General features: G+C 43.4%; 1 protein-coding gene across 1 annotated transcript in view; it reads left to right on the top strand.

The window, feature by feature from the left end:
- LOC113887576 (choline-phosphate cytidylyltransferase B-like) overlaps positions 1–23,387 on the top strand; it is a 34,495-nt gene extending 11,108 nt beyond the window's left edge. The window contains exons 2-4 of the mRNA XM_027534761.1: positions 11,609–11,687; positions 19,075–19,217; positions 22,493–23,387. Of these exons, the coding sequence (XP_027390562.1) occupies positions 11,609–11,687; positions 19,075–19,217; positions 22,493–22,654 (384 nt within the window). The 3' untranslated portion in view covers positions 22,655–23,387. The remainder of the gene's footprint in view (positions 1–11,608; positions 11,688–19,074; positions 19,218–22,492) is intronic.
- The last annotated feature ends 4,028 nt before the right edge of the window (positions 23,388–27,415 follow it).

The raw sequence follows: 27,415 nt of genomic DNA on the forward strand, positions 1-27,415 counted from the left end.
TCTTTTCCAATGAGTCAACTCTTCGCACGAGGTGGCCAAAGTATTGGAGTTTCAGCTTTTTCATCAGTCCTTCCAATGAAGGCAGTGGCATCCCACTCCAGTGCTCTTGCCTGGAGAATCCCATGGACCGAGGGGCCTGGAGGGCTGTAGTCCATGGGGTTGCGAAGAGTTGGACGCAACTGAGTGACTTCACTTTCACTTTTCACTTTTATGCATTGGAGAAGGAAATGGCAACCCACTCCAGTATTCTTGCCTGGAGAATCCCAGGGATGGGGGAGCCTGGTGGGCTGCCGTCCATGGGGTCGCACAGAGTCGGACACGACTGAAGCGACTTAGCAGCAGCAGCAGCAGCTTCCAATGAACACCCAGGACTGATCTCCTTTAGGATGGACTGGTTGGATCTCCTTGCAGTTCAAGGGACCCGCAAGAGTCTCCTCCAGCACCAGAGTTCAAAAGCATCAATTCTTCGGTGCTCAGCTTTCTTCACAATCCAACTCTCACATCCATACATGACCACTGAAAAAACCATAGCTTTGACTAGATGGACCTTTGTTGGCAAAGTAATATCTCTGCTTTTGAATATGCTATCTAGGTTGGTCATAACTTTCCTTCCAAGGAGTAAGCGTCTTTTAATTTCATGGCTGCAATCACCATCTGCAGTGATTTTGGAGCCCCCAAAAATGAAGTCTGGCACTGTTTCCACTGTTTCCCCATTATTTCCCATGAAGTGATGGGACCAGATGCCATGAGTTTAGTTTTCTGAATGTTGAGCTTTAAGCCAACTTTTTCAGTCTCCTCTTTCACTTTCATCAAGAGGCTTTTTAGTTTCTCTTCACTTTCTGCCATAGGGTGGTGTCATCTGCATATCTGAGGTTATTGATATATCTCCTGGCAATCTTGATTCCAGCTTGTGCTTCTTCCAGCCCAGCATTTCTCATGATGTACTCTGTATATAAGTTAAATAAGCAGGGTGACAATATACAGCCTTGACGTACTCCTTTTCCTATTTGGAACCAGTCTGTTGTTCCATGTCCAGTTCTAACTGTTGCTTCCTGACCTGCATACAGGCTTCTCAAGAGGCAGGTCAGGTGATCTGGTATTCCCATCTCTTGAAAAATTTTCCACAGTTTATTGTGATCCACACAGTCAAAGGCTTTGGCATAGTCAATAAAGCAGAAATAGATGTTTTTCTGGAACTCTCTTGCTTTTTTGATGGTCCAGCAAATGTTGGCAATTTGATTACTGGTTCCTCTGCTTTTTCTAAAACCAGCTTGAACATCTGGAAGTTCATGGTTCACGGTTCACGTATTGCTGAAGCCTGGCTTGGAGAATTTTGATCATTACTTTACTAGTGTGTGAGATGAGTGCAAATGTGTGGTAGTTTGAGCATTCTTTGGCATTGTCTTTCTTTGGGATTGGAATGAAAACTGACCTTTTCCCGTCCTGTGGCCACTGCTGAATTTTCTAAATTTGCTGGCATATTGAGTGTAGCACTTTCACAGCATCATCTTTCAGGATTTGAAATAGCTCAACTGGAATTCCATCACCTCCACTAGCTTTGTTCATAGTGATGCTTCCTAAGGCCCACTTGACTTCACATTCCAGGATGTCTGGCTCTAAGTGAGTGATCACATCATCGTGATTATCTGGGTCATGAAGATCTTTTTTTGTACAGTTCTTCTGTATATTCTTGCCACCTCTTCTTAATATCTTCTGCTTTTGTTAGGTCCATACCATTTCTGTCCTTTTTCGAGCCCATCTTTGTATGAAATGTTCCCTTGGTATCTCTAATTTTCTTGAAGAGATCTCTAGTCTTTCCTTTCTGTTGTTTTCCTCTATTTCTTTGCACTGACCACAGAGGAAGGCTTTCTTCTCTCTCCTTGCTATTCTTTGGAACTCTGTATTCAAATGGGTATATCTTTCCTTTTTGCTTTTCTTTTCACAGCTATTTGTAAGACCTCCTCAGACAGCCAATTTGGTTTTTTGCATTTCTTTTTTTTTTAATAATATGTATATTTTATTTAACCTAATCCATCCAAATTATTGTTATTTCTCCATATAATTAAAATAAACATTATTTGTGAGACATTTGTACTAAGTTATTGAAATCTGGTATGCATGCCATACCTACAGCCAGGACTTCTCAATTCAGACTAGCCCCACTTAAATGTCCAGTGGATGGTGGCATCCATACAGGACAGTACAGTTATTTTTTTTTTTTTAACTTTACAGTATTGTATTGGTTTTGCCATATATCAACATGAATCCGCCACAGGTATACACGTGTTCCCCATCCTGAACCCTCCTCTCTCCTCCCTCCCCATACCATCCCTCTGGGTCATGCCAGTGCACCAGCCCCAAGCATCCAGTATCGTGCATCAAACCTGGACTGGCGACTCATTTCATATGTGATATTATACATGTTTCAATGACATTCTCCCAAATCATCCCATCCTCTCCCTCTCCCACAGAGTCCAAAAGACTGTTCTATACATCAGTGTCTCTTTTGCTGTCTCGTATACAGGGTTATTGTTACCATCTTTCTTTTCCGTGGGGATGGTCTTGATCCCTGTCTCCTGTACAATGTCACGCACCTCCATCCATAGTTCATCAGGCAGTCTGTCTATCAGATCTAGACCCTTACATCTATTTCTGTCTTCCACTGTATAATCATAAGGGACTTGATTTAGGTCATACCTGAGTGGTCTAGTGGTTTTCCCTACTTTCTTCAGTTTAAGTCTGAATTTGGCAATAAGGAGTTCATGATCTGAGCCACAGTCAGCTCCTGGTCTTGTTTTTGCTGACTATATAGAGCTTCTCCATCTTTGGCTTCAAAGAATATAATCAGTCTGATTTCGGTGTTGACCATCTGGTGATGTCCATGTATAGAGTCTTCTCTTGTGTTGTTGGAAAAGGGTGTTTGCTATGACCAGTGCATTCTCTTGGCAAAACTCTATTAGCCTTTGTCGTGCTTCATTCCATACTCCAAGGCCAAATTTGCCTGTTACTTCAGGTGTTTCTTGACTTCCTCCTTTTGCATTCCAGTCCCCTATAATGAAAAGGATATCTTTTTGGGGTGTTAGTTCTAAAAGGTCTTGTAGGTTTCATAGAACTGTTCAACTTCAGCTTCATCAGCATTACTGGTTGGGGCATAGGCTTGGATCACTGTGATATTGAATGGTTTGCCTTGGAAAGGAACAGAGTTGATTCTGTCATTTTTGAGATTGCATCCAAGTACTGCATTTCGGACTCTTTTGTTGACCATGATGGCTACTCCATTTCTTCTAAGAGATTCCTGCCCACAGTAGTAGATATAATGGTCATCTGAATTAAATTCACCCATTCCAGTCCATTTTAGTTTGCTGATTCCTAGAATGTCGACGTTCACTCTTGCCATCCCTTGTTTGACCACTTCCAATTTGCCTTGATTCATGGACCTGACATTCCAGGTTCCTATGCTATATTGCTCTTTACAGCACCGGACCTTGGTTGTATCACCAGTCACATCCACAACTGGGTATTGTTTTTGCTTTGGCTCCATCCCTTCATTATTTCTGGAGTTATTTCTCCACTGATCTCCTGTAGCATATTGGGCACCTACCGACCTGGGGAGTTCCTCTTTCAGTATCCTATCATTTTGCCTTTTCATACTGTTCATGGGGTTCTCAAGGCAAGAATACTGAAGTGGTTTGCCATTCCCTTCTCCAGTGGACCACATTCTGTCAGACCTCTCCACCATGACCGGTCCGTCCTGGGTGGCCCCACATGGCATGGCCTAGTTTCACTGAGTTAGACATGGCTGTGGTCCACTGTAAGGTTGACTAAAGTTAAATATTTGTGAGAGCTTTTATAGCATATAACCCCAAACTTAGTCATTACCTGGAGATATCAATATTACGTGAAGAGTCAACAAGCATGGGCTTGGAAAATGGAAGTATATTGTGTCATTTTGTAGAACACGTTGCATATTTTATAAGGCACTGCTTTAAAAATTAACTAATATTTTTATCCTTGCTGAATAAAACAAGCATGATTTGATAGGGTTTTTGCATCAAGGTTGGTTAAAAAGAGCCAGCTGATACATAAAGCAGGTAGTGCAAAATGTAAACCTAACTCTTAGAGTTCTGCTAAGTGTAAAGCACAGAGTAATGAAGCAAGTCCTAGCAAGAAGCCCTGCCCCTGATAGGTACCGAGCCCAAGCCTCCACCTCTGGTACTAGGGCTTTAATAGCTGCCTTATGTAACTCCATCTTCTGCTGGACACTTGCCAATTCTCTTATCTCCTCTGATTGTGCAGAAAGAGCGTCTTTGATGTATCCCATTTGGTATTCAAGAATCAGGCTCAACAGTGGTGTAGGAATGAATCTCTGTGCCTGCATGGTATTGCTTCTGAAGGCTACAGCTCTGAGGTGCCTGATTCAAACTGTCCGGAGTTAATTATGTCCACAGATAGTTTTGATGGGAAAATCCAAAGTGGGTTAAACTAAAAGGGACTTTCCCTGGAGGAATCCAGAATGTTTCTGAGATGCTAAGGGCAAGGCAGGCATTCACACCTCACTCGGGACTGGAAAGAGAACCTGGAAAGTCAACATGTAAGTGAAGGCAGACCCCTCCTATCAGTACTCATTTCACTCTTTGGGATCACAGTATTTGCTAGTCTCTGTTACTGGCTTCATGTTTTTCTGACTCTTCAGGCTGATTCTTCTGCTCTCTTTATATATGGCACATCTTAGCTGCCTCTAAATGGTGGCCTTCAGGTTGAGTTTACATCAGCTTGCACAATGACTGCCGACAGTTAGTCGTCCTGACCTTTCTTTGTCCCAATACCAAATGGTGAAAGCCATTTTTCCATGCCAGTATACACCCTGAATTGGTTTCTCTGAATCTCATACCCACTTTTGATCCAGTCAGCTGGGGTCGATGGGTGGTTAGAGCATAGCACTGACATGGCTTTAGCACCTCAGCTCTGGGCAGGGTGGTGGGGTGGGAGGTAATTCTTAAAGAAATGAAGCACAGGGTAGGCACACATTTATAAAATATATTTACTACAGCAGCAGTTCAGGTGAATTCCTGGGCTTGCTCACTATGTTTCCATCACCCACGTCTATTTAGCTCTCAGGAAAAAAAAAAAATCACCACAAACCAAGCAGCTGAGGACAAGTCTGACAGAACCATCGGGACTACACGAAAGTTGACACCATTCTGGCTTGTCTAAAACCCATCCTTCTTTTGAAACCTGCAGTCTTTTGACAGTTTGCTCCCAAGCAAAAGGACTATGTTTATATAGGAAAGGATACTATTTTACTTTCTCTAATATAAAATCTGGGCTTATTCTGGCGTTTTTTTTCAAAGAAATTAAATTTTTCTTCCATTAGCTTCTTGGAAAGGGTTATTTTGCCTCGAATTCTGGTGGAGCATTCATTTCAGTGATGAGTAAACAAGCCCACATTGCTGTCAAGTATTTCATCAGCACTAAAATTGGGCTTCATTAAAGGCAAGATGGGACTTTAATTTCTACAGTCTGATTCATGTTTTATGGCCAAAGTAAAATAAGGCATTTTTGTTTGAAAGAGGGAGTGAGAATCTGCTTTTGTGGCTCCAACAGATCTTTCTAGTTTGTGTTCCCTTGTAAAGCCCTCTGGGGCTAAATGCTATTTCTTTCAAGTAAGAGGTGTTTGCTGGAAGCTTTTGTTTTCTACCAGAATGCTTCCTCTTCCAAAGACAAATCCAGACTGAGAAGACACCCACGTTCTTTTGTCTTCATCGAAGGAAGCCTGTAGACCCTCAACTCCTGCAGATTTGGTTTTGGTAAGGAGTTTGGGAACTTTCAGGTAGACTGAGGTATGATTGGGCTATGGGCAAGATAGCTGAATGAGACACCCACTCGGGGCAGTTTTGGAGTAGAGAGACTTCCTTAGTGCTAGACGTATACCAAGGCTTTACTTTTATGTTTTAAATTGGAGGATAGTTGCTTTACAATGTTGTGTTGATTTCTGCTATACTACAATATGAATCAGCTGTAAGTCTGATTCTCTCCCTCTTGAGCCTTCCTCTCCCCCTTCCAGGTCATCACAGGGCACTGAGCTGAGCTCAGTGCTATACAGCAGCTTCACATTAGCTATCTGTTTTACATATGATAGTGCATATATGTCAGTGCTACTCTCCCAGTTTATATCAAGGCTTTAAAGTACAATATCTTCCATGTCTGGCCAAGCTCAGATGTGGTAGAGGTCCTTTTTTTTGTGACTTCACAAGGAATGTTAAACTCTGATTTTGTCCTGGGCATGGGAGCTCTTGCTCTTATTCTCATGGAGGCAGATATGTAGCGACCAGAGCTGAACACGAGGATTTGTGAAACTGGTCAGAACTGGGATGCTCCTGCCGTAGCTTGAGTGGAAGGTGGTATTCTTGTCAAGGAGCTGTTTTAGTTATGGTTTGGATCTTTTCTATTCACCATTGCAGGTCTACTTTCTGGCCTTTTTCCAACCTGCTCTGTCCCAGCAGGCTGATGTTTGTGGATTGCCTTTATAGGCTCTCTTGCCCTTTGGCTTCAAGTTGGTTTTGGCCAATGTGAGGTGCCAGTAAGAGCTAAGTGGGCAGGAGAATACAAACCTGGGTTTTGATTTGCCCAGCTCCCACTCTGCCCATTCATGGTGGGTTGGCTTCCATTGCTGAAAGCAACAGCTTCTGTCTGATGCCTAGTGCCATCCCTGGAGTACTGGATTATCCATTGTTGGATTTCATGAAATAGACTTTTGTGCAACTCACCACCATTTGAGTGTACCTTTCTCTTTCCTGCCAGGAACCTGACTGGGACAAGTTGGGATAGGCCTTGCATTCTCCCATGGATTTCTCTCCCTAGATCTACTTTTAGCTATCTAACCTGCTTCATGGTTAGACCAAAAAATAGTGAACTAATTTTCAGGGATACTGAAAGGATGCTGTGCACAAAAGAACCTCTATTCCCTATTTTTCTTTATTAGGAGATGAAATCTTCCATTCTATTTAGAGATAAGGTTTTAATTTAAAAGATACCTGGGAGAGGCATCACATTCAGCACTTTTAAGAATAACTGGGAGGAGTAGAGCTAGGGTCTAGACATTGAGAGTACAAAGATCATCTCTGATCTCAGACTTTATGATGTAGGCCAATAACTGAGAGTAAATTCTTTCTTGATAGTGTGTTTTGCTAGAGAAATAGGAAGGCTCTGGGCTTTTGATGACAGAGTCAAGTTTAGGGAGACTGGAAAATGGGGGCGGCTTATAGCTTCAGAGGCAGATGGGCTCATTACCTTTCTCATTCTTATTCTCTCCCCCCACCTTTATTCTAGTATCCTTGAAGTCTTTTCAGAACTCAAAGGAACCTGGATGATAATTTACTAAAGGTTTCTCCCTAACAGATTGGAAAATTGAGCTTCAGAGGTTAAGTGGTTTACCCAAGTCATACAACCAAGCCCTTGACCCCTAGGTTTTTGAAAAGGCCTTGATGAAATTTCTCAGCACAGCTACTGAAGACCTGGGCTGTGGCTGAGCTTGGAGACTGGGTAAGAAAGAAAGGCAGAGTTGAGTACTTCTCTAGGTAAGTCTGACTTCCCTGGTGGCTCAGATGGTAAAGTGTCTGCCTGCAATGCGGGAGACTTGGGTTTGATCCCTGGGTCGGGAAGATCTCCTGGAGAAGGAAATGGCAGCCCACTCCAGTACTCTTGCCTGGAAAATTCCATGGACAGAGGAGCCTTGTAGGCTACAGTCCATGGGGTTGCAAAGAGTCGGACACGACTGAGCGACTTCACTCAGTACTAGGTGAGTCAGTGTAAAGAGAGGTTTTATGTGAATCTTATTTATTTGTCCTTTCTTTTTTAAACATTAGTATTTTGGAGTAGTGCCGGGAGCCAGCGTGAGGAACTCTGCCCGTGGCAAAGGTCATGAGGAAGGAGGCTCGGCATACGCAAAGGCAGGATCGAGCCTCAGGAGTCCCCCTGGAAATTCTCGAGCATCTACTCCCCAAACCAGAGTCTGCCTACTTTACTGCTTTGTGCTCTCACCTACACTTCTGACTTTATGGGGGGCTGTCCCGCACCACCTCTCTCTGAAAAATAGTTAACTTACAGCTTCAGTTAATAAAGTTCCTGGGCGTGACAAGAGTGTTTCAACCTACAAACTCCTTTGGAAGTCCTCTAGCCTGCCTGAATAGGTTCTTCCAGCCACACGTGATTGTTCACAGCCTCCCAACTGTGAGAGGCATGAGATGTTCTAAACTGTCTAAATACAGATTCCTTTGAGCAGTTAAAAGATTGATTAGAAATTGTATTGGTGAAGGGTTTTTAACTTGTTGGGACAATGTTTGCTGCTAAGTTTCCATATCCCTTACCTACTGTGTCCCTGGCAGTGTATTGATTAATATAATTGGTGTATAGGAATGTAAGTAGTAGCTTTAATGTTTGTAACCTTGGACCTTTGAGTTAATTCTTTTTCTTGTTATAGCCCACCACACCTTTGCCCTATAGGAATGCAACTTTGTCTAATGCGAGGGTAGCGCCTGACTAATCACCTTTAGAGAAAAATAAGTTTTCTGAAGAAAGGGTCTTAAAATGTTAACAGGCCTCCGGGCCAGAAGATGATGTAAATCACCTAAACTTTTGCATATGGTAAGTTTGCAGGAAGAAAGCCTGGCTTACTGCTGACTCTGCCCCTTCCCCCATTATCCCCTATGCACAACTTAAGGTATAAAAACTACTTTGGAAAATAAAGTGCGGGCTTTGTTCACTGAAACTTGGTCTCCCCATGTCGTTCTTTCTCTCACCTTCTGGCTGAATTTCCATCTGGGGCATGGAGGCTTGTCAAGCCTACTAATTTTGCCTGGGCTTTTAAGATCTGACTGGGGAGGCCTTAGTGTCTCCTCTCCTTCGGGAGAACGGGAGGATGCCTGCGGCCTACATAGGTGATGCAAATTCCTTATTTTGGAATTTTATTAGCTTTCAATGTAAACCAAGTTATTCAGCCTCTTTTCTCCGCTGAATTTTCTCACTGAGCTATCCTTATTTAACCACTCTTTATATCCTTAATTATCATTTAATTAAGCAATTGTTTCCTGATCCTCGCTGACACCATCCGCACTTCGAATTCCCTGGATCCACCGGGGCTGGACCCCGGCAGAGTAGATTTACAATGTGGTGTTACTTTCAGGTAGACAGCAAAATGAATCTGTTATACATATACGCATATATACTATAAGATTCTTTTCCCACTGTAGGGCATTACAAAGTATTGAGTAGAGTTCTTTGTGCTTATTTATGATAAATGATAAGGAGGAGAAAAGCAAAGCAGTCCTATTCAGTGTCTTGAACTGCATGTACTACATCTTTCTGGACCTGGAAAACTTTTAACAGAGGAATGATAAGAATTTAGTTGGTACAGTTTGCCCAGAGCAGTCTTGCTGACCTGTAAGTGTCAGAATTGATATTTCATATCCTTGTCAGGTAGCCCAGCTATGTAGATGTATACAAATTAAATTTCGCTATCTGGCTCCACTTGGCCTCATTGACATGGGCCTTATCAATTAAATCTCTTTATAGCAGGCTCTCATCAGAAAAGAGTCTGCCTGTGATGTGGGAGACTTGGCTTCAATCCCTGGGTCAGGAAGATCCCCTGGAGAAGGAAATGGCAACCCACTCCAGTGTTCTTGCCTGGAGAATTCCATGGACAGAGGAGCCTGGTAGGCTACAGATGATGGGGTCACAAAGAGTCATTTGTCTGTCTAACCTCAATATTCACATTAGTGAAGAAGGCATTGGAGAGACAAATGAGAAGCCAACAGCCTTGGGGGTGGGACTTCCAGTGAAAACCAAAAGCCTGCAAAAGGAACGTTCCTAGAGTGACATGACTTCATGGTGGGTGGACATAAGGTTGGGAGACAGGCTGGATGAGATAGTCTTGGATTAAAGCCTCAGTGTTAAGGGAAGGATGAGGCATGACTTCCAGGTCGTGTGTTTATTGCTTTAAATTTTGTTTAGAGAGGATGTATATCAAAGAGAGGTAAATTTGGGGAGGAGAAGCCCCCTATTACATATTTTGCAGTATTGAGATCACAAAAATCCAGTAGATGAATTTATACTACAGGTGTGTGTGTGTGTGTGTGTGTGTGTAGGTATACAAGAAAAGATGTCACTGCTGGAGAGTTTGCCAGACAATTACAAGATACATAGTTTATATGGAATTGTTTAGGTCATAGAACTTACAGAGGCATGATAACTGCTATCTGAGGTTCTTCCTACTTTGGGGGAGGCTGCTCTGCTGATGAAAAGATGCAAAATCTTACTATAACCCAACACCTCAGGAAATACATTGGGATGGAGTGACCATGGAGAATCACTTGGAAAAGGATCAGGCAGTGATTTGCCTGGAATTTTTAGAGGACATGCACCCTGCAACTCAGCAAGGATTTATGATTCTGTGTGATGCATCGTGTACCTACTAGCAGGCAGGACTTCTGGAATTTCCAGGATTTACATAAAAAACTACTAAGACTTCCGGCTCTGACCTAGCCCAGCCCTTAGCCCACTCCCACAAGGACCCCAGGTTGGGAGACAGATCTACACATCCTGTCCCTACCCTAATCTCCCAACTTTGAGAGATTCTGACCAAGGACCCAAACACACACAACCATTTTGTGCATTCATTACTAGATGCCATGACATCCCAAGAAGTGCACGATTTTCAACTTTTATGGCTGTCTCCTTAAATGGGCTCTTAAACTCCATAGTCCTTGAATTATGACAGATTTTCAAAAGAGGTCACCAAACCAAGTGCTTGAGCACTCTATTTTTAAAGGAGTTTCTTACTTGTAGCTGATAGTTCCCTAGCAGGAAACTGGCAGACAGTCATCACATTCACAGCAAATGTAGGCTTTTAGAGGGGAGATGAGGGAAGCATTGTTCTTTGTAGGCCTGGGCTTCTTTATGTGGTAAAGGCTGATAGGACTTGTGAAATGGATGATAAATGGGTCTGAGATTCTAGTCTTAAAATCTTGAGAAACAGCTGCTAGTGGAAGCACTTACTTCTGAGTTATTTCACAGTCATTGTCTTAGTTTTCTTCTCTGCTGTTAACATTTCATGGCTTTACTAAGTGCCCACCTTTGGTCAGGTGATTCAAGGGTTTCCTGCTGCTTGCTGAAAGCAAAAATACAATTTTGGAGGCAAAAAATAAATAAAATACAACTTAAGTGTGAGGGAGGGCCTATTGCCATCAGTGGGACAGGAAATGAGGATTTTGGGTCCTCATAGTAGAGGTGAGTAAAATCTGATGGATGAACGAAAACTCTGAAGGAGAGATTTTAGAGGCAGAAGAACAAAAGGCCAACAAACCTAAAACCTACTGTCAGAGGTAAGAGAAGAAAGAGGGACCAGCAAAGGAGAGAAACCAATCGAGTTCCCATTAGTTCATGCAAACAAAGACAGTGGAAAGACCTTTCACTCCAGGATTCAAGTCTACCTTATAAACTGCTTATTTCAACTGCTTTACTATGGCTGTTTTGTTTAAAAAATATGTATTTTCAAATTGTGGACATGTACCCCCATCCCAGTGGTGATGTCACTCTTCTCTCTCTCCAACAGATTGACTTTGTGGCCCACGGTGACATTCCATACTCTTCTGCTGGCTCTGATGATGTTTACAAGCATATAAAGGAAGCAGGTGAGGGGTCCTCCTGTGTTCACCTGTCCCCTACGGCATGACACTGAGGTTTAGTAAGAGACGTCAGCCCTGGAACTGCAGCACATGCTTACAAGGCATGGACTTTCAGATGTTTCCCAGAGAGCCTCTGCAAGCCTCTGTTGACATGTGCTAAGGCTCAGCTGTGGTTCAGACACCAGTTAGATGTTTATGTAGAAATTAAAGACTTCCAGTTTGAGGCTCAATTTTAGAGGACATAAAATCACAGGACTCTTATTTTTCTTTATTGAAGAATACTTGATTTACAATGTTGTGTTAGCTTCTGGTGTACAGCAAAGTGATTCAGCTATACATATATATGTATTCTTTTTTGTATTCTTTTCCATGATAGATTATTACAAGATATTGAATATAGTTCCTGTGCTCTACAGTAGGACCTTGCTGTCTATCTATTTTATATAGTAGTGTGTATCTGCTAGGGCTTCCCAGGTGGTACAAGTGTTAAAGAAACCGCCTGCCAATGCAGGAGACATAAGAGACATGGGTTTAATCCCTGGGTTGGGAAGATCCCCTGGAGAAGGACATGGCAACCTACTCCAGTATTCTTGCCTGGAGAATCCCATGAACAGAGAGAGGAGCCTGGTGGGCTAAAGTCCATGGGGTCACAAAGAGTCAGACACGACTGAGCAGCTGAGCACGCACACACTGTGAATCTATTAATCCCAATCTCCTAATTTATCCCCTCCCCCAACCCTGTTGTTTGAAAGGCAATCATTTTCCTCATTAACAATGAAATTACTCTATGCTCCCCAGAAAGTTCCTTCCAGAAGAGGACAGATAACTGGCTAATTAATGATGTGGACTCCGTGTCTCCCTAGTCCAGTCCTACCATATGTCATCCTGTCACATGATAATATCCCCAGGCACCACATACAGAGGTAAAAAAATGGATATGTTTATCTGTGGAATCAGGGAAACGGCTTTCCTCCTGAAGCAGTTGACTCGTGTCCTGGAAGGCAGACCAGGTGCTGAGCTTTGGCAGTTGTGCCGTTTGTCACTAGGCCTTTCTCTTCGGGGCAGAGACTCTGGTTGGTCCCAGGGGCTTACTGGGGGGCTGGGAAGAGGGGACTTTCCTTCCCTGTGGGCTCCCTAGGATTACTTCCTTTGTCCAGTGCTCGCCATGTGCCCGTGCTGCTCAGACTCTAGGGAAATGGCTGCTGGGGCATCAGAGCAGACCTGTGGTTTAGACCCTCGGCAGGGCCTCAGTGCTCCCTGGTACCATCTGCCTCCTCTTTGTCCCCTCCTGCCCTGATTTGCCCATACCTCCTTGTGCCCTTGCCTCTTCCCCCGCGTCCTGAGGAAAGGGCTGTGTTTTCTGTCCCAGGCTGGCCTCTTTACCCTCCCTTCTCTGGAGCATGTTTTCCTTCATTCTTCCTCCCTTTGTGATCCAGGGCGCTCACTCTCCGGTGGTTTCTCATCAGCTTACGAACACACTGAAGTCTGTAGAGATTAACCCCAGACCTTCCTCCCGCCCTCCTCCTGCCTCTCCCTCCACTCACATCCTTGCTCAGTTTTCCTCTCAGGGGCAACTGTTGTTCCTCAGCCACGGGCACTGACTTTTGTCCCATCCTGGCTCAGTTCTCAGATGGCCCTTGGGCCACCCAGTCCAGTGGTCTCAGCTCAGTCCCTCCAGGCATAATGACCCTGCTGACCATGTTCTTTTCCTAGACACTCTTGTCTTCACTTCCATTTCCGGGACACTTCTGGGACCTTCCAATTTCCCGTTGCTCTCTGACCACTACCGGGTTTTGTTGCTGGGTTTCTCTCCCTATCTCACCAGCCTTGCTCTGTGCTCTGCCTTCCACACACCCTACACTCCAGGCACACGGAGTCTGTCCTTTGTACTTTGTACATGGAGTCCGCTTTGTCCCTTTGCTCCAGTTGTCCTCTGAGCTTGGAATGCCCTTCCTCTGAGCTTCTTGGTCAGGGCCCCCTGAGGAGCCAGCCTGGACATGCCCTCTCTCCCTGGGGCATGATTCAACACACCCTGCGCCCTCCTCAGATGCAGATACTCATTGCATAGGGACCTCCTTTTCAACTCCCTTCTCTTGGCAGCCTGATTGTGGGTGTGTCCCTAGCTAGAGTGAAGTGCTGCAGGCCATGGCCATGTCTCATCCATCTTTGCACCCCCAGCACAGTCCCTGGTACATCTGTGGTGCTCCTTGAGTGCTGGCGGAACAAGAGAATGCTTTTATAGAGTATGATGGGGAGGGAGCCTACGATGGAAGCCTTTGTCTGCAGGGGCTCTTCCCAACACATGGGGAAAGGAGCCATTTACCTAGATAGCATTACCTAGATAATTGCACAACACACTTCTGTCTTGTGGAATTAATTGTTCTTATCATTTAGATGTAAGGGTGATATTTTGGCCTGAATGATACTGTCCTTCGTATCCAGTTTGTTGGCTTTCTGTTGGTATTTTGACCTCTGAGTCCCTCACACACCTCTTTATTGAAGGAGATGCTTGCTGCTGCTGCTGCTAAGTCGCTTCAGTCGTGTCTGACTCTGTGCAACCCCATAGACGGCAGCCCACCAGGCTGCCCCGTCCCTGGGATTCTCCAGGCAAGAACACTGGAGTGGGTTGCCATTTCCTTCTCCAATGCATGAAAGTGAAAAGTGAAAGTGAAGTCGCTCAGTCGTGTCCGACGCTGAGCGACCCCATGGACTGCAGCCTACTAGGCTCCTCCATCCATGGTATTTTCCAGGAAAGAGTACTGGAGTGGGGTGCCATTGCCTTCTCCAAGGAGATGCTCATGATATGCTAAATTACTCCAAACCATCTTTGCCTTACAGCCCAACAAAATCTCAGTGAAGGATGGAAGGAATCACTCTTTGACTTGTTTCAAAAATGACTAAGATCCAAGGACTTCCCTGGTGATCCAGGGGTTGGGACTCTGTGCTTCCACCACGGGGGACATGGGTTCAATCCCTGGTGGGCGAACTAAGATTCCACATGCCATGGGGCACGGCCAAAAAACAAAAACAAAAACCCAAATGACTATGATCTGAATGAAAGATCTTTGAAATTATATCTAAAATTTGCATTTTTCTTGCAGTACTTTATAACAGGCAAGAACTTAAAAGTTCTAACTGCTCTTTTGGCAAATGTATAATGGAAAGTATTCATGGCTATCCACAGTGCTGGTCATTTTCCCGAGCTGAGGTTTTCCATCAGTGTCACAGGATTTCAAATCAAACCAGAAATCAAAATAGTCATTGCTGGGGTTTTTAAAATACTCAGCCCGCCCAGATTATATCCACTTGGATTACATAAAAAGACAGCTGGGGCAAAGGTAATTACTTCTATCCTCTTAGAGGGTCAGGTGGTTTTCCTGATGCTAAATGTGGAGCTGTCCATGGTGGAGGGGGTGGTACAGTACATTACCTTGATTCCTTAGCTTCTCCACCCATCTCCCTCCATCTGACCACCTTCCATAAACTTCCGTAAGCCTATTGCTGCCTGAGAACCTTGGAGTGAAGAAGTGTTTGAGGAAGGCATGGGCTGGAACTGGTATTGTAGCTAAAGGTAGGTGCAGAAGTAGGCCAAAAAGTTTGTTCGGGTTTTTCCGTACAATGCAACAGAGAAACTCCAACGAACTTTTTGACCAACCCAATAGATTTTTTAATGGCATAGTTTATTTCCTGCTATTTTACTGTCTACCATTGGGGAAGGAAATGGCAACCCACTCCAGTATTCTTGCCTGAAGAATCCCATGGACAGAGGAGCCTGGCAGGCTATAGTCCATGGGGTCGCAGAGTCAGACATGACTGAGTGACTAACACACAGACTAACACAACACACACTGTCTACCATACATCTCATCTATAGGGATTTCACTACACCCATGCATGCCTCCCTCCATGCATTAAAGCCTCAACTGTAGTAGAGTGAGTTACCATGCTTTCCATAGGGACTTCAGGAAGCCGAATACACGCTCCACTATGTTTGAGCTGCCCCTGTTGCTGGCGTCTGCCACCAGAGCCCTCTTCCCCGCTCCCTGGGGGCCGCCGGAACTCCACCCATGTTGGTCCAGCATCCTCCCCCTCAGCCTGCGGCCGCTGCTGCCTTTTCCCAGTACTCAGGGACCTTCAGACTCTGAGCGTAGCACAGGCTCTTGAGGGTCAGTTGCCCAGTCTTCTGCCCCCTCTCTGGCATCACTGTCAGCCCTGGGTAGAACTGATGCTTGCACAGCTCCCATGAGGGGGAGTGCCCTCTCTCCTGAGGCAGCCCATTCCATCTGTGGAAGCTTTTGATTCTTGTGGGTTAACGCATGAACTGCTGAGTGGATCCACAAGGCTGGAACTGTTGGTGGGGAAATGGGATATGAATATGAATAATACAGGGCCCTCACCTTCAAAAGAGAACACAGCCAGATGTAAATAATTACACCAAAGTATTAGAAGTCTGTGGGTGAGGCGTGTCCAAAGGTGGGAGTATATGAAGAAGTGTAGGGTATTTGGAGAAAATCAACGATGTTCATGTGGTGAAGGGTGTGTGGAGGTGACAGCAGAGAGAGACTGGCAGGTGGTGGGACTGGTGGCTTAGGCTTAACTCTGTGTGTCACGTGGAGCCAGACGCCCCTCTGAGGCAGGGAGTGCCAGGAGCAGATGTGGCAAAGGACCAGCTAGGGAGGGGGAGAGTAATTTCTGTAACCAAACTTTGTTTTTGTTCAGTCGCTCAGTTGTGTCTGACTCTTTGTGACCCCATGGACTGCAGCACACCAGGCTTCCCTGTCCTTCACCAACTCCCAGTGTTTGCTCAAACTCATGTCCATTGAGTCAGTGATGCCATCCAACCACCTTGTCCTTTGCCATCCCCTTCTCCTGCCTTAAATGTTTCCCAGCATCAGGGTCTTTTGCAAATGAGTCAACTTTTTGCATCAGGTGGCCACAGTATTGGAGCTTCAGCATCAGTCCTTCCAGTGAATATTCAGGGTTCATTTCCTTTAGGATTGACTCGCTTGATCTCCTTGCAGTCCAAGGGACTCTCAAGAGTCTTCTCCAACACCACAGTTCAAAAGCATCAATTCTTCAGAGCTTAGCTTTCTTTATGGTCCAACTCTCACATCCATACATGACTACTGGAAAAACCATAGCTTTGACTATACGAACCTTTGTTGGTAACCAAACTTAGGATCTCCTATCTCCACAGATGACAGAAAAGCCACTCTTGACTCTTAAGTAATTCAGACACCTCAAGATTTGCACTCAGACTATGTGGACTCAACTTTTGGCCTTCTCCTCCTGCTGTGATTTGAGTGTTGACTTGAGTGGGGTGAGGGTCTGGCTCTGCTGACCTTTGGTCATGGTATTTTGAGACCTGCTTAGCCCCATCATCCCTGGCTAGCAGATCCTCAGCACTGCCCTCTGACACTCAGCCTCCCGCTCTATCTGTTTGCAGCCACCTCCCACTTTGGCTTGTCCTTGCCACAGCCTCAGCCATGGGATTCACTTCCCCATACTGCAGTCAGGCTGGTCTCAGGTCCTGGCTCCCTTCAGTGTTCCTTGAGAGGGTCTCTGGCCACATCAGAATTGCCCTCTGCTGTCTACTGGAGGGCCTTGGGGGGAGCCGCATTAGGCCCTAAGGAACGCTCTCCCCAGGCCCTGCATGTTGGCATGAGGTCTCTGTAGGGCCATTTCCTCCCAGAGTCCCTCGAGGTGAACAAGGCACTAGCCCCTCTACTCTGGGCTTTCTACGGTGGTCTCTTCCTTGCCTCTGTCCCCGGGGGTTGAACCTACATCAGGGCGAGACACAGGCCCTGCCCATAGTCTCTTGCTCCTGCTCCTTACCTCCTGATCCCTCTCAGCATTTCCCTCAATCCCAGGAGGAACTTTTTTTCTTCCTGGAGGGCTTAGTTACTCTGCAGGACATGGAATTTTAATCCATTTCGAGTTTATATTTTTGCATGGTGTTAAAGAATGTTTGAATTTCATTTTTTTTTTACATATAGGTGTCCAGTTTTCCCAGCACCATTTATTGACAAGAATGTCTTTTCTCCATTGTACAGTCTGCCCCCTTTGTGATAGAGTAATTGACCACAGGTGTGTGGGTTTATTTCTGAGTTTTCTATCCTGTTCCATTGATCTATATATCTGCTTTTGTGACAGTACTACCCTGTTTTGATGACTGTAGCTTTCTAGTATAGTCTGAAGTCAGGAAGCTTGATTCCTCCAGCTCCATTTTTCTTTTTCAAGATTGCTTTGAGAATTTGGAGTCTTTTGTGTCTCCATCCAAATTTAAAATTTCTGTTGTAGTTCTAGTAAAAATGCCATTTGTACTTTGATAGGGATTTTATTGAATCTGTAGAGGGCATTGGGTAGTATAAGCATTTTGACAGTATTGGTTCTTTCTATTAAAAAACAGGTATATCTTTCATCTGTTTATGTCATCTTCGATTTCACCAGATTCTTGTCTTTGATAACACTTGTGACTTCTTTATGGCCTTGTATTGGTACACTCAAATATATCTTTGAGGACTTTAAGGAAGTTCCATGAGAACTTGGCACCCTCTGTGCTTGTTTGTTTCTTCTCAGTCCCAGTAGAGTACAGATGAAAAGGCCTTTGTGTGGTGAAACCACCATTGAGAGTAGATTGCTCTTAGAAGGTGCTCTCATCGAGCACCCCCTCGGCATGTCTTTAGATCAGAGACAATAAAAATACTGCATCCTTCTTCTTTTCCTTTGCTATAACATGATGCAGAACTCCCTGGGGAAGAAGGGGAGTTGCTGTGATCTCACAAATTCTTTGACTTGACTGCTATGCTCCATTCACTTACTCATTTAATTTGCATGTATTGAGAACTTTCCATGTGCTAGACACTGGGGCACTGAACTGGGTGCTGGACACATAAAGATGATCAAGACACAGCCTGTGCTTTCAGAGTGCTCCCTTTCCACAAGGAAATGGATACTGAAAATTCTTTTGTTAATGGCAGTCAAATTTATATTTTAATGGCTGTGGATTCTGCCTGGTGACATCAGGAAAGACTTCCCAGAGGCATAGCCTTAAGACTGGACCCTGTACAATGAGGAGGTACTCTGCAGCTGCTGTGGGCAGGGAAGGGGTTTCCGGGGCAGGAAAGAAGGGCTTGAAATGAGCAAATGCTGAGAGCCAGGTGAGTGCCTGGTGCATCCAGGGAACAGGTCCAGTATGACAAACATGCAGTGTCTGTGGCAGGTAGGGAGTGCCTGGAATTGAGCCTGGTAGAGTCGGCTGGGGCCAGATGTGAAAGCCACCTTGACCTAGGAGCTGCCACTTTGTCCTGGACAGGAGAGTCATTCAAGAAAATGGGTCACCTGAGATCATCTTAGTTGTTTTTTCTTCATCCTGTCTTTTCTATTCGAACAGGGATGTTTGTTCCAACACAGAGAACAGAAGGCATCTCAACATCAGACATCATCACCAGGATTGTCTGTGACTATGATGTTTATGCCAGATGCAACCTCCAGAGAGGGTACACAGCCAAGGAACTGAATGTCAGCTTTATCAATGTAAGTGTGCCACCCCACACCTCTGAGGACCAGCGTGTCACGCTACTGCTGGCACTGTTTACAAATCACTTACTTTACACCACTCGATATTCTTGATGTTTGACATTTATTGTCTCATTCAGTCCACACAACAGCCCAACGATGTATTATTATCCCCATTTTATAGATGGAGAAACCAACGTCCAAATGGGTAATGTAATTTGACCAAGACATACAGGTAGTGAGTGAACATCACATTTTTTAAGGGAGCTGCCTCACCTCCCTTTCCACACCCCAACCTCCCCATTTAGAGTTCTCAGACTTGGGTGAAGGGTTTCTGAGAGATCTGCCCTCATAAAAGGCAAGAGTTGTCTTCTGCTCCAAGGGAAGAAAGGAGCACAGAGGCTCTACAAAGCTAAACTCAGAGAAAGTGTGTTCTTATTTTAACGGTTTACAATTTTCATTTTATTAAGGCCTTACAGATGCTCATTAGAAACTTTAACAGCTGCTTTTTTTTTTTGTCCCGAGAAATTACAGCCACTTAAAAAAAGCCCAAAGTCTTTGGCTTCCTCTTGTATTTCTGCTGTATTCTCACAGAGCTGCTGTTAGTTTAATAATAGAGCACCCATTAAAACAATCTTTAAAAACAAGTTGTTAAAAAGCAAAGAGGGCAGCCCAGTTGCTAGAGGTGATGTTGGTGAGTCTGGATGACTATGTTTGCCTGAACTCCAAGGAGCTGATTGAGGTGAGCAAAATAAGAGCTCTCCACACATACAGAATTTCCACCACCCGGGCTTCCCTCGTAGCTAAGTGAGTAAAGAATCTGCCTGCAATGTAGGAGACCAGGGTTTAATCCCTGGGGTGGGAAGGTCCTCTGGAGAAGGAAATGGCAACCCACTCCAGTATTCTTGTCTGGAGAATCCCATGGACAGAGGAGCCTGGCAGGCTACAGTCCATGGGGTCGCAAGAGTTGGACATGACTTAGAGACTAAACCACCCCTCAAATAGATATGGTGATTTTTCTACAAAACTAGATGTTTTTAATTATATGAAGCCACAGTTATTCAGAAGTTTATACAAATTGGTCATTGGCTTCCAAATGAGGTAGGGCTCTTTCAGTAATCGTAAGTCAGCTATGATCAGTTGTCCTCAGGAGGCAGGGAGTGTTGGGAGTCTGGGCTCTGTGGCTTCGTACAGACTGGGCAACAAAATGGAAAATGTCAGGTTCAAGTGGCAAACAGAACAAGTGGCTGAGAAGAATTCAGTCAAAGTGATTAGTTGGTATCTTACAGAGCATAAAGCCCTGGTTATTTCAATAAATTAAACTGCCTGTTCTTTTAAATTGAATTCAGTCACCCATCCAGGCATGCCGAGCCATTTCTGAAAGTTATTGCTCGCACTCTTTCAACGGCCTGTGATAAGCCACTTAGCTCAGGGAACCGTGTAGTCCGTGTGGATGTGCCCGTTGCCTTTCTGGGACCACAAACTGCGCTGTGGCACAGAGAGTGCATCACGTACTGGGTGAGTGTGTAGATGAATCACGGAACCTTGAGTGGCAGGAACCTGACGAGGGTCAGTCACCAGCCTGAGTCCCTGAATTTGTCAATAGAAAAATGAGGAAAGTTGAGTTCGGAGGGACCTGGCTCAAGTGCCTCAAGCAAAGTAGAGGCAGAAGCAGTAGCAGCCTCCCCGCCTTGTGCCCCCTGGTCCAGAGCCCAGTCTGGTGCTCCGAGCAGCTCCTGAGAGCAGTGGAGAGTCGCCGTGTATTATATACAGCTGGCTGGCAGCACGGATGGCTCACTCCTCGCCCTGAGGCTGCAGGGATGTTTGTGAAGTCTAGATCAGGGACTCCGGACCCAGGTTTGTAATACTGTATGTGGCTCCAAAGATTCTGAAATATGAAATGGACTTCAATTCCATATACTGAAGAAAGGTGAGAAATCTTATTACCCCTTCAGGAGGAAATGTATTATGGTTTCATGGAGGAAAAGAGCCTTTGTTTCATGTTGTCTTCATGGTTTTGATTCCACTTTCACCAGATAACGTGATTAAATGCTTCTGTTGCTTACAAGTAATCAAACAGCCAACACACACTGAGCGTCTACTAAATGCCAGGCATTGTGCCAAGTACTTTACATGCATTATCTGATCTAACTGTTACAGCAACCCTTTAGGGTAGGGACAGTAACTATCCCTATTTTACAGATGAGAAAACTGAGGTTTAGAGATGGCAGGTGAGCTGCCCAGCATCTGATGCCTTCTAGGCACAGAGGTATAGCAGTGCTGCATCAAGGCTATGAACAAAGTCCCAGTCCAGAGAATCTATCAGAACAAAAATTTTCTTCATTACCAAGGAAACTGATGTGGTTCCATTAGCTTAATGGGAAATATCATGACAGTGACAATTTCAGTGTAATACATGGGTGCTAAGGCCCAGCCAGTGGCTCACTTATTTCAACCAATATTGGTTTTAACAATGTCTCAGTAAAATAGAGAACTCGGGCTGCTTCTGACTGGCCATTCTGTGTATAGTTCATATTTTTGTCTAAGTGTCAGGAGAACTGAGGGGATGCATTCACCTAGTATCTATCCAAAATAAACAGCAAATGGATACTTTTGGTTCTTCTCTTGTATAAGTGAATTCAACTTTATTTATAAGGAAGAGAACATTACAACCACTTGTACTTCACTATACCCATTCAAATAGACTAATCAGAAGTGACTTTTCTTACAAGAGATGGGCCTTCCCATCAATCCAGCCCTTGGAAACTAGCATCCTGACTCTTCAGGTTAAGAACATGCACAAGTTGAAATAAAATCTGACCATTCTGTGAATGACTAATCTCTCCCAAGCACTTTTGGGTAAATCTCTTTCTTTTTTTTTTAAATTTTATTTTATTTTTAAACTTTACATTATTGTATTAATTTTGCCAAATATCGAAATGAATCCACCACAGGTATACCTGTGTTCCCCATCCTGAACCCTCCTCCCTCCTCCCTCCCCATACCCTCCCTCTGGGTCGTCCCAGTGCACCAGCCCCAAGCATCCAGTATTGTGCATCGAACCTGGACTGGCGACTCATTTCATACATGATATTATACATGTTTCAGTGCCATTCTCCCAAATCTCCCCACCCTCTCCCTCTCCCACAGAGTCCATAAGACTGATCTATACATCAGTGTCTCTTTTGCTGTCTCGTACACAGGGTTATTGTTGCCATCTTTCTAAATTCCATATATATGCGTTAGTATACTGTATTGGTATACTCTTTCTTTCTCCTTTAATTTTTGACCAGGAGAAGAAGTACCACTTCCAAAACCAGGTAGACAAGATGAAGGAAAAGGTCAAAAACATGGAAGAAAGATCAAAGGAATTTCTTAGCACAGTGGAAGAAGAGAGTCATGATCTAATTCAGAAGTGGGAAGAGAAATTGAGGGAATTCATTGGTAACTTCTAGAACTGTTTGCACCTGATGGAGCATGGGTATGTAATTATTTCACTTCTTCTTACAATAGTGGGTGTTTTCAGTTTATCCTCCTTTCCAAGGAACTACTCAAGGGTGTCCTTTATCAGTCCAATATGTGACCTCCACTTTGGGCATTAGCCCAAATGACTTCAAGTCTATGCACTTATTTAGTTTCTGCTTTTCCTTTCTATATGGCACCCAGGAGTGCTCAAAACCAACTCTGTTCTCTATTTCTATTTCTTGTTTGAAGCCATTTGGTAGTCACTGAATGTCTATTACTGAAAAGGTTGGTTTCATAGCCCAATCTCCCAGTTGGAGGATGCACAGCTTGGGGGTAAGGGTGAAGTGGGTGATTGGCATCATGGACCTTGCGTTCTGAAACAAGGCTAGTGCCTCTTGGATGGACTAGAGGAGGAGGATGCAGAAGAAGTGTAGCTGCCTGGATCACTTTTTATTGTAAGGAACTCCTGTTTCATTGGTTGGAACAGAGAGAGAAGAGGTGAGACTTTGTACTCATCATGCCCTGATTTGCCCCTGTTTTTTCCATGATATATATGTGCTGGGATAAGGCATAAAAGTCTTAGGGGACTGGGGCCATGATCTGAATCTTAAAACTGAGACAGAAAATGCAGACAGGATTGCTTGCCTAAATTCTATATAGAATTCTGAGTGAAAATTACAGACAGAGAAAATAAAATTCTGGAAACCACCTTGTACTCCACTGGTATTTCTATTGTGTGTGTACTTCCAGAGTAAATAACCAGTATTATCAGCAGAATTAATCAAGAGGGTTCTATGGAAGACTTTATTTAAAAAAATTGATGTGTAGTTAATTTACAATGTTGTGTTAATTTCTGTAGTATAGCAAAATATATATATATATATATATATATATATGTATAATATAGACATAAACACATTTTTTAATACTCTTTTCCATTATGGTTATCTTAGGATATGGAGTATTGTTCTCTGTGCTATATACAGTAGAACATGTTTATCCATTTTATGCCTAAAAGCTTACATCAGCTAACCCCAACCTCCCACTCTATCCCTCCCCCAACCCCCTCCTCCCTTGGAAATCACCAATCTATTCTCTCTGTGATTCTGTTTCATGGATAGCTTCATTTGTGTCATATTTTAGATTCCACGTATATCATATGGTATTTGTCTTTCTGACTTCACTTAGTATAAGTGCTAAGTCCATCCATGTTGATGAAAATGGTGTTATTTCATTTTTGTTTATGGCTGAGTAGTATTTTATTGTATATATACACACACACACACACATACCATGCCTTCTTTATCCACTCTTATTTTGATGGACATTTAGGTTGTTGTCATGACTTAGCGATTGTGAATAGTGCTGCTAGGAACACGGGGGTGCATCTATCTTTTTGAATTATAATTTTGTCTGGATATATGCCCAGGACCATGGGCTGGACCATGTATGGTAAGTGTTAGTTTTCTGAGGAAATGCCAAACTGTTTTCCACAGTGGCTGCACCAACTTAAATTCCCAGGAACAGTGTAAGAGGGTTTCTTTTTCTTCACACCTCCTTCAGTGTTTGTTATTTGTAGACTTTTTAGTGATGGCCATTCTGACTGGTGGGAAGTGCTACCTTATTGTAGTTTTGATTTGCATTTCTCTAATAATTAGTGATTGCCTCTTGACCATCTGTATATCCTTTATGGAGAAATGTCTATTTAAGTCTTCTTCCCATTTTTGGATTTTTTTGTTGTTACTGAGGTTGTATTAGCTATTGGCATATTTTGGAAAGTAAGCCCTTGTTGGTCTCATCATTTGAAAATATTTTCTCCTACTCTGTAGGTTGTCTTTTCATTTTATGCTTTCCTTTGTTGTGCAGAAGCTTATAAATTTGAATAGGTCTCATTTGTTTATTTTGATTGCCTTAGGAAACTGACCTAGGAAAACACTGGTATGATTTCTGTCAGAATATTTGGCCCATGACCTCTTCTAGGAGTTCTAAGGTGTAGTGCCTTATGTTTAAGTCTATAACCCATTTTGAGTTTATACTTGTGTATGGTGAGAGGGGGTGATTGTTCCAAATTCATTGATTTGCATGTGGTTTTCCAACATTCCCAGCACCACTTGCTGACGAGACTGTCTTTTCCCCACTGATTTTCAACAAAGGAGGCAAGAATACACTATTGATTATATATATGTGGATTTATTTCTGGGCTTTCTATATTCTGTGCTGTTGATCCATATGTCTGTTTTTGTACCAATATCACTCTGTTTTGATTACTGTAGCTTTATAGTATTGTCTGAAGTCTGGGAGGGTGCTGCATGCTGCTTTGTTCTTTTTCTGTAGGGCTGCTTTGGGAAATCTGAGGCTTTTGTGGTTCCACATAAATTTTAAGAGTATTCTATGAAAAATGTCATGGGTAATTTGATAGGGATTACATTAAATCTGTAGATTGCTTTGGGTAGTTTGGTCATTTTAACAATACTAATTCTTTCAATCCAAGAGCATGGGATATCTGAAAGAGATAGTTTTAAAGATAGCTTTCCTTTTAGAACCAAAAGAAATGATTCCATTTGATTTCCCTGATTTTTAGTAGCCTAGATTTCCTAGTACAACATGAGAAGTCTCTAACAAAATTGACTTTGGCTGAATTATTTTATTGATGGGTTGTCCCTCCTGCCTCTCTGCTCACTGGAGCTGGTTCATAAGATTGTCTAAAAGTAAAACAAGTAAAAGAACAACACTTGAGAAGTTAGAAGAGATGCTTTGCTAAAAGCCTAGCAGCCTCTAAGTGATTATAGAGGTGCCAGTCATAGGCCAACTGTGTCTTATTGGCTGAAGCTGAGAGGGGTTGGAGGGCTTGCAAGGGTCAACTTAAGCCTTCGATGACTTCTAGAGAGAGTTTGCAAGAGCAGAGGAGCCAAGGGTCGGGTTCCTTTTCATTTACCCTGGGTTTCACAGCTCGGATCACATTCTCTGGGATTCCATGGTCTCTGTAACAAGTTTGAAATTTCTCATTAATCTAGTGTGTACTTTAATAGTTAACATTTTTCACAACTAATTTTCAGGCTCTGAGGAAAGAACTAGTGGTTTTTTTAAAATGAAAAACCAGGTAGGCATTAATTTGTTTACAGGGGTTCAGAAATGTCTCTGCTGAGAAGTGTGGGCGGTGTATATACCTCAAGTGGGAGGCTGTTTTTTCCCACTGGGAGTGAGCAAAGGCAGGGAAAGGGTATCATGTCATAGCAAGTTGACACACACGAGTCGTTCTGTGCTCCCAGTGTAGGTGGAATAGTAGCTGGAATTGTTCTAGGGGAACTTGGTGACAGTGAATGAGGTGATTTTTAAGAAATAAAACCCAGCTAAGATCCTGGAGGTTTTTCTTTTTAAAACTCGCTATTAGTGTCAAAACTGTTATTAACATTAATTTACTGAATCAGACTTAGATGTTGCTTTTTTCCTGTTGACATTAAAAGTACAGGAACTGTTACAAGGATGTTAAATGCTGAGATAAGTAATTTGCTTTTCATGAATGTGCTATTATTATAATAGTATGTTATTTGTGCATTTGGGACTGGAACTCATTTCTTAAAATAGAGAATCTGCATTATCTGCCACTATAGTACTGATACAAATAACCCACACCTGGAAAGGTAGAAAATACAAGGATTTAGGGTACAAAGTTTGGTAAAACAGGTTTAGCTCTTAGTGGGTATGCAATAAATGTTTCTAGATTGCTTTAATGGATGTGTAGTGAAGACCTTGCAGCATTTGTGAAGGATATGGTAAGGGCTGAATCCTCCATTTTAGAAGAGGCAGAGGAACCAGAGATCAAATGGCCAACATCCACTGGATCATCGAAAAAGCAAGAGAGTTCCAGAAAAACATCTATTTTGCTTTATTGACTATGCCAAAGCCTTTGACTGGGTAGATCACAATAAACTGTGGAAAATTCTGAAAGAGATGGGAATACCAAACCACCTGACCTGCCTCTTGAGAAACCTATACGCAGGTCAGGAAGCAACAGTTAGAACTGGACATGGAACAACGGACTGGTTCCAAATAGGAAAAGGAGTACGTCAAGGCTGTATACTGTCACCCTGCTTATTTAACTTATATGCAGAGGACATCATGAGAATCGCTGGGCTGGAAGAAGCACAAGCTGGAATCAAGATTGCTGGGAGAAATATCAGTAACCTCAGATATGCCGATGACACCACCCTTATGGCAGAAAGTGAAGAGGAACTAAAAAGCCTCTTGATGAAAGCAAAAGAGGAGAATGAAAACAGTTGGGTTAAAGCTCAACATTCAGAAAACTAAGATCATGCCATCACTTCATGGCAAATAGATGGGGAAACAGTGTCAGACTTTATTTTTTGGGGCTCCAAATTCACTGCAGATGGTGATTGCATCCATGAAATTAAAAGACACTTGCTCCTTGGAAGAAAAGTTATTACCAACCTAGACAGCTCATTAAAAAGCAAAGACATTACTTTGCCAAAAAAGGTCCATCTGGTCAAAGCTATGGTTTTTCCAGTAGTCAGGTATGGATGTGAGAGTGGACTATAAAGAAAGCTGAGTGCCGAAGAATTGATGCTTTTGAACTGTGGTGTTGGAGAGGACTCTTGAGAGTCCCTTGGACAGCAAGGAGATCCAACCAGTCCATCCTAAAGGAAATCAATCCTGAATATTTATTGGAAGGACTGATGCTGAAGCTGAAACTCCAATACTTTTGCCACCTGATGCGAAGAACTGACTCATTT

The sequence above is a fragment of the Bos indicus x Bos taurus genome, chromosome X (genome assembly GCF_003369695.1).
Source record: "Bos indicus x Bos taurus breed Angus x Brahman F1 hybrid chromosome X, Bos_hybrid_MaternalHap_v2.0, whole genome shotgun sequence".
NCBI lineage: Eukaryota > Metazoa > Chordata > Mammalia > Artiodactyla > Bovidae > Bos > Bos indicus x Bos taurus.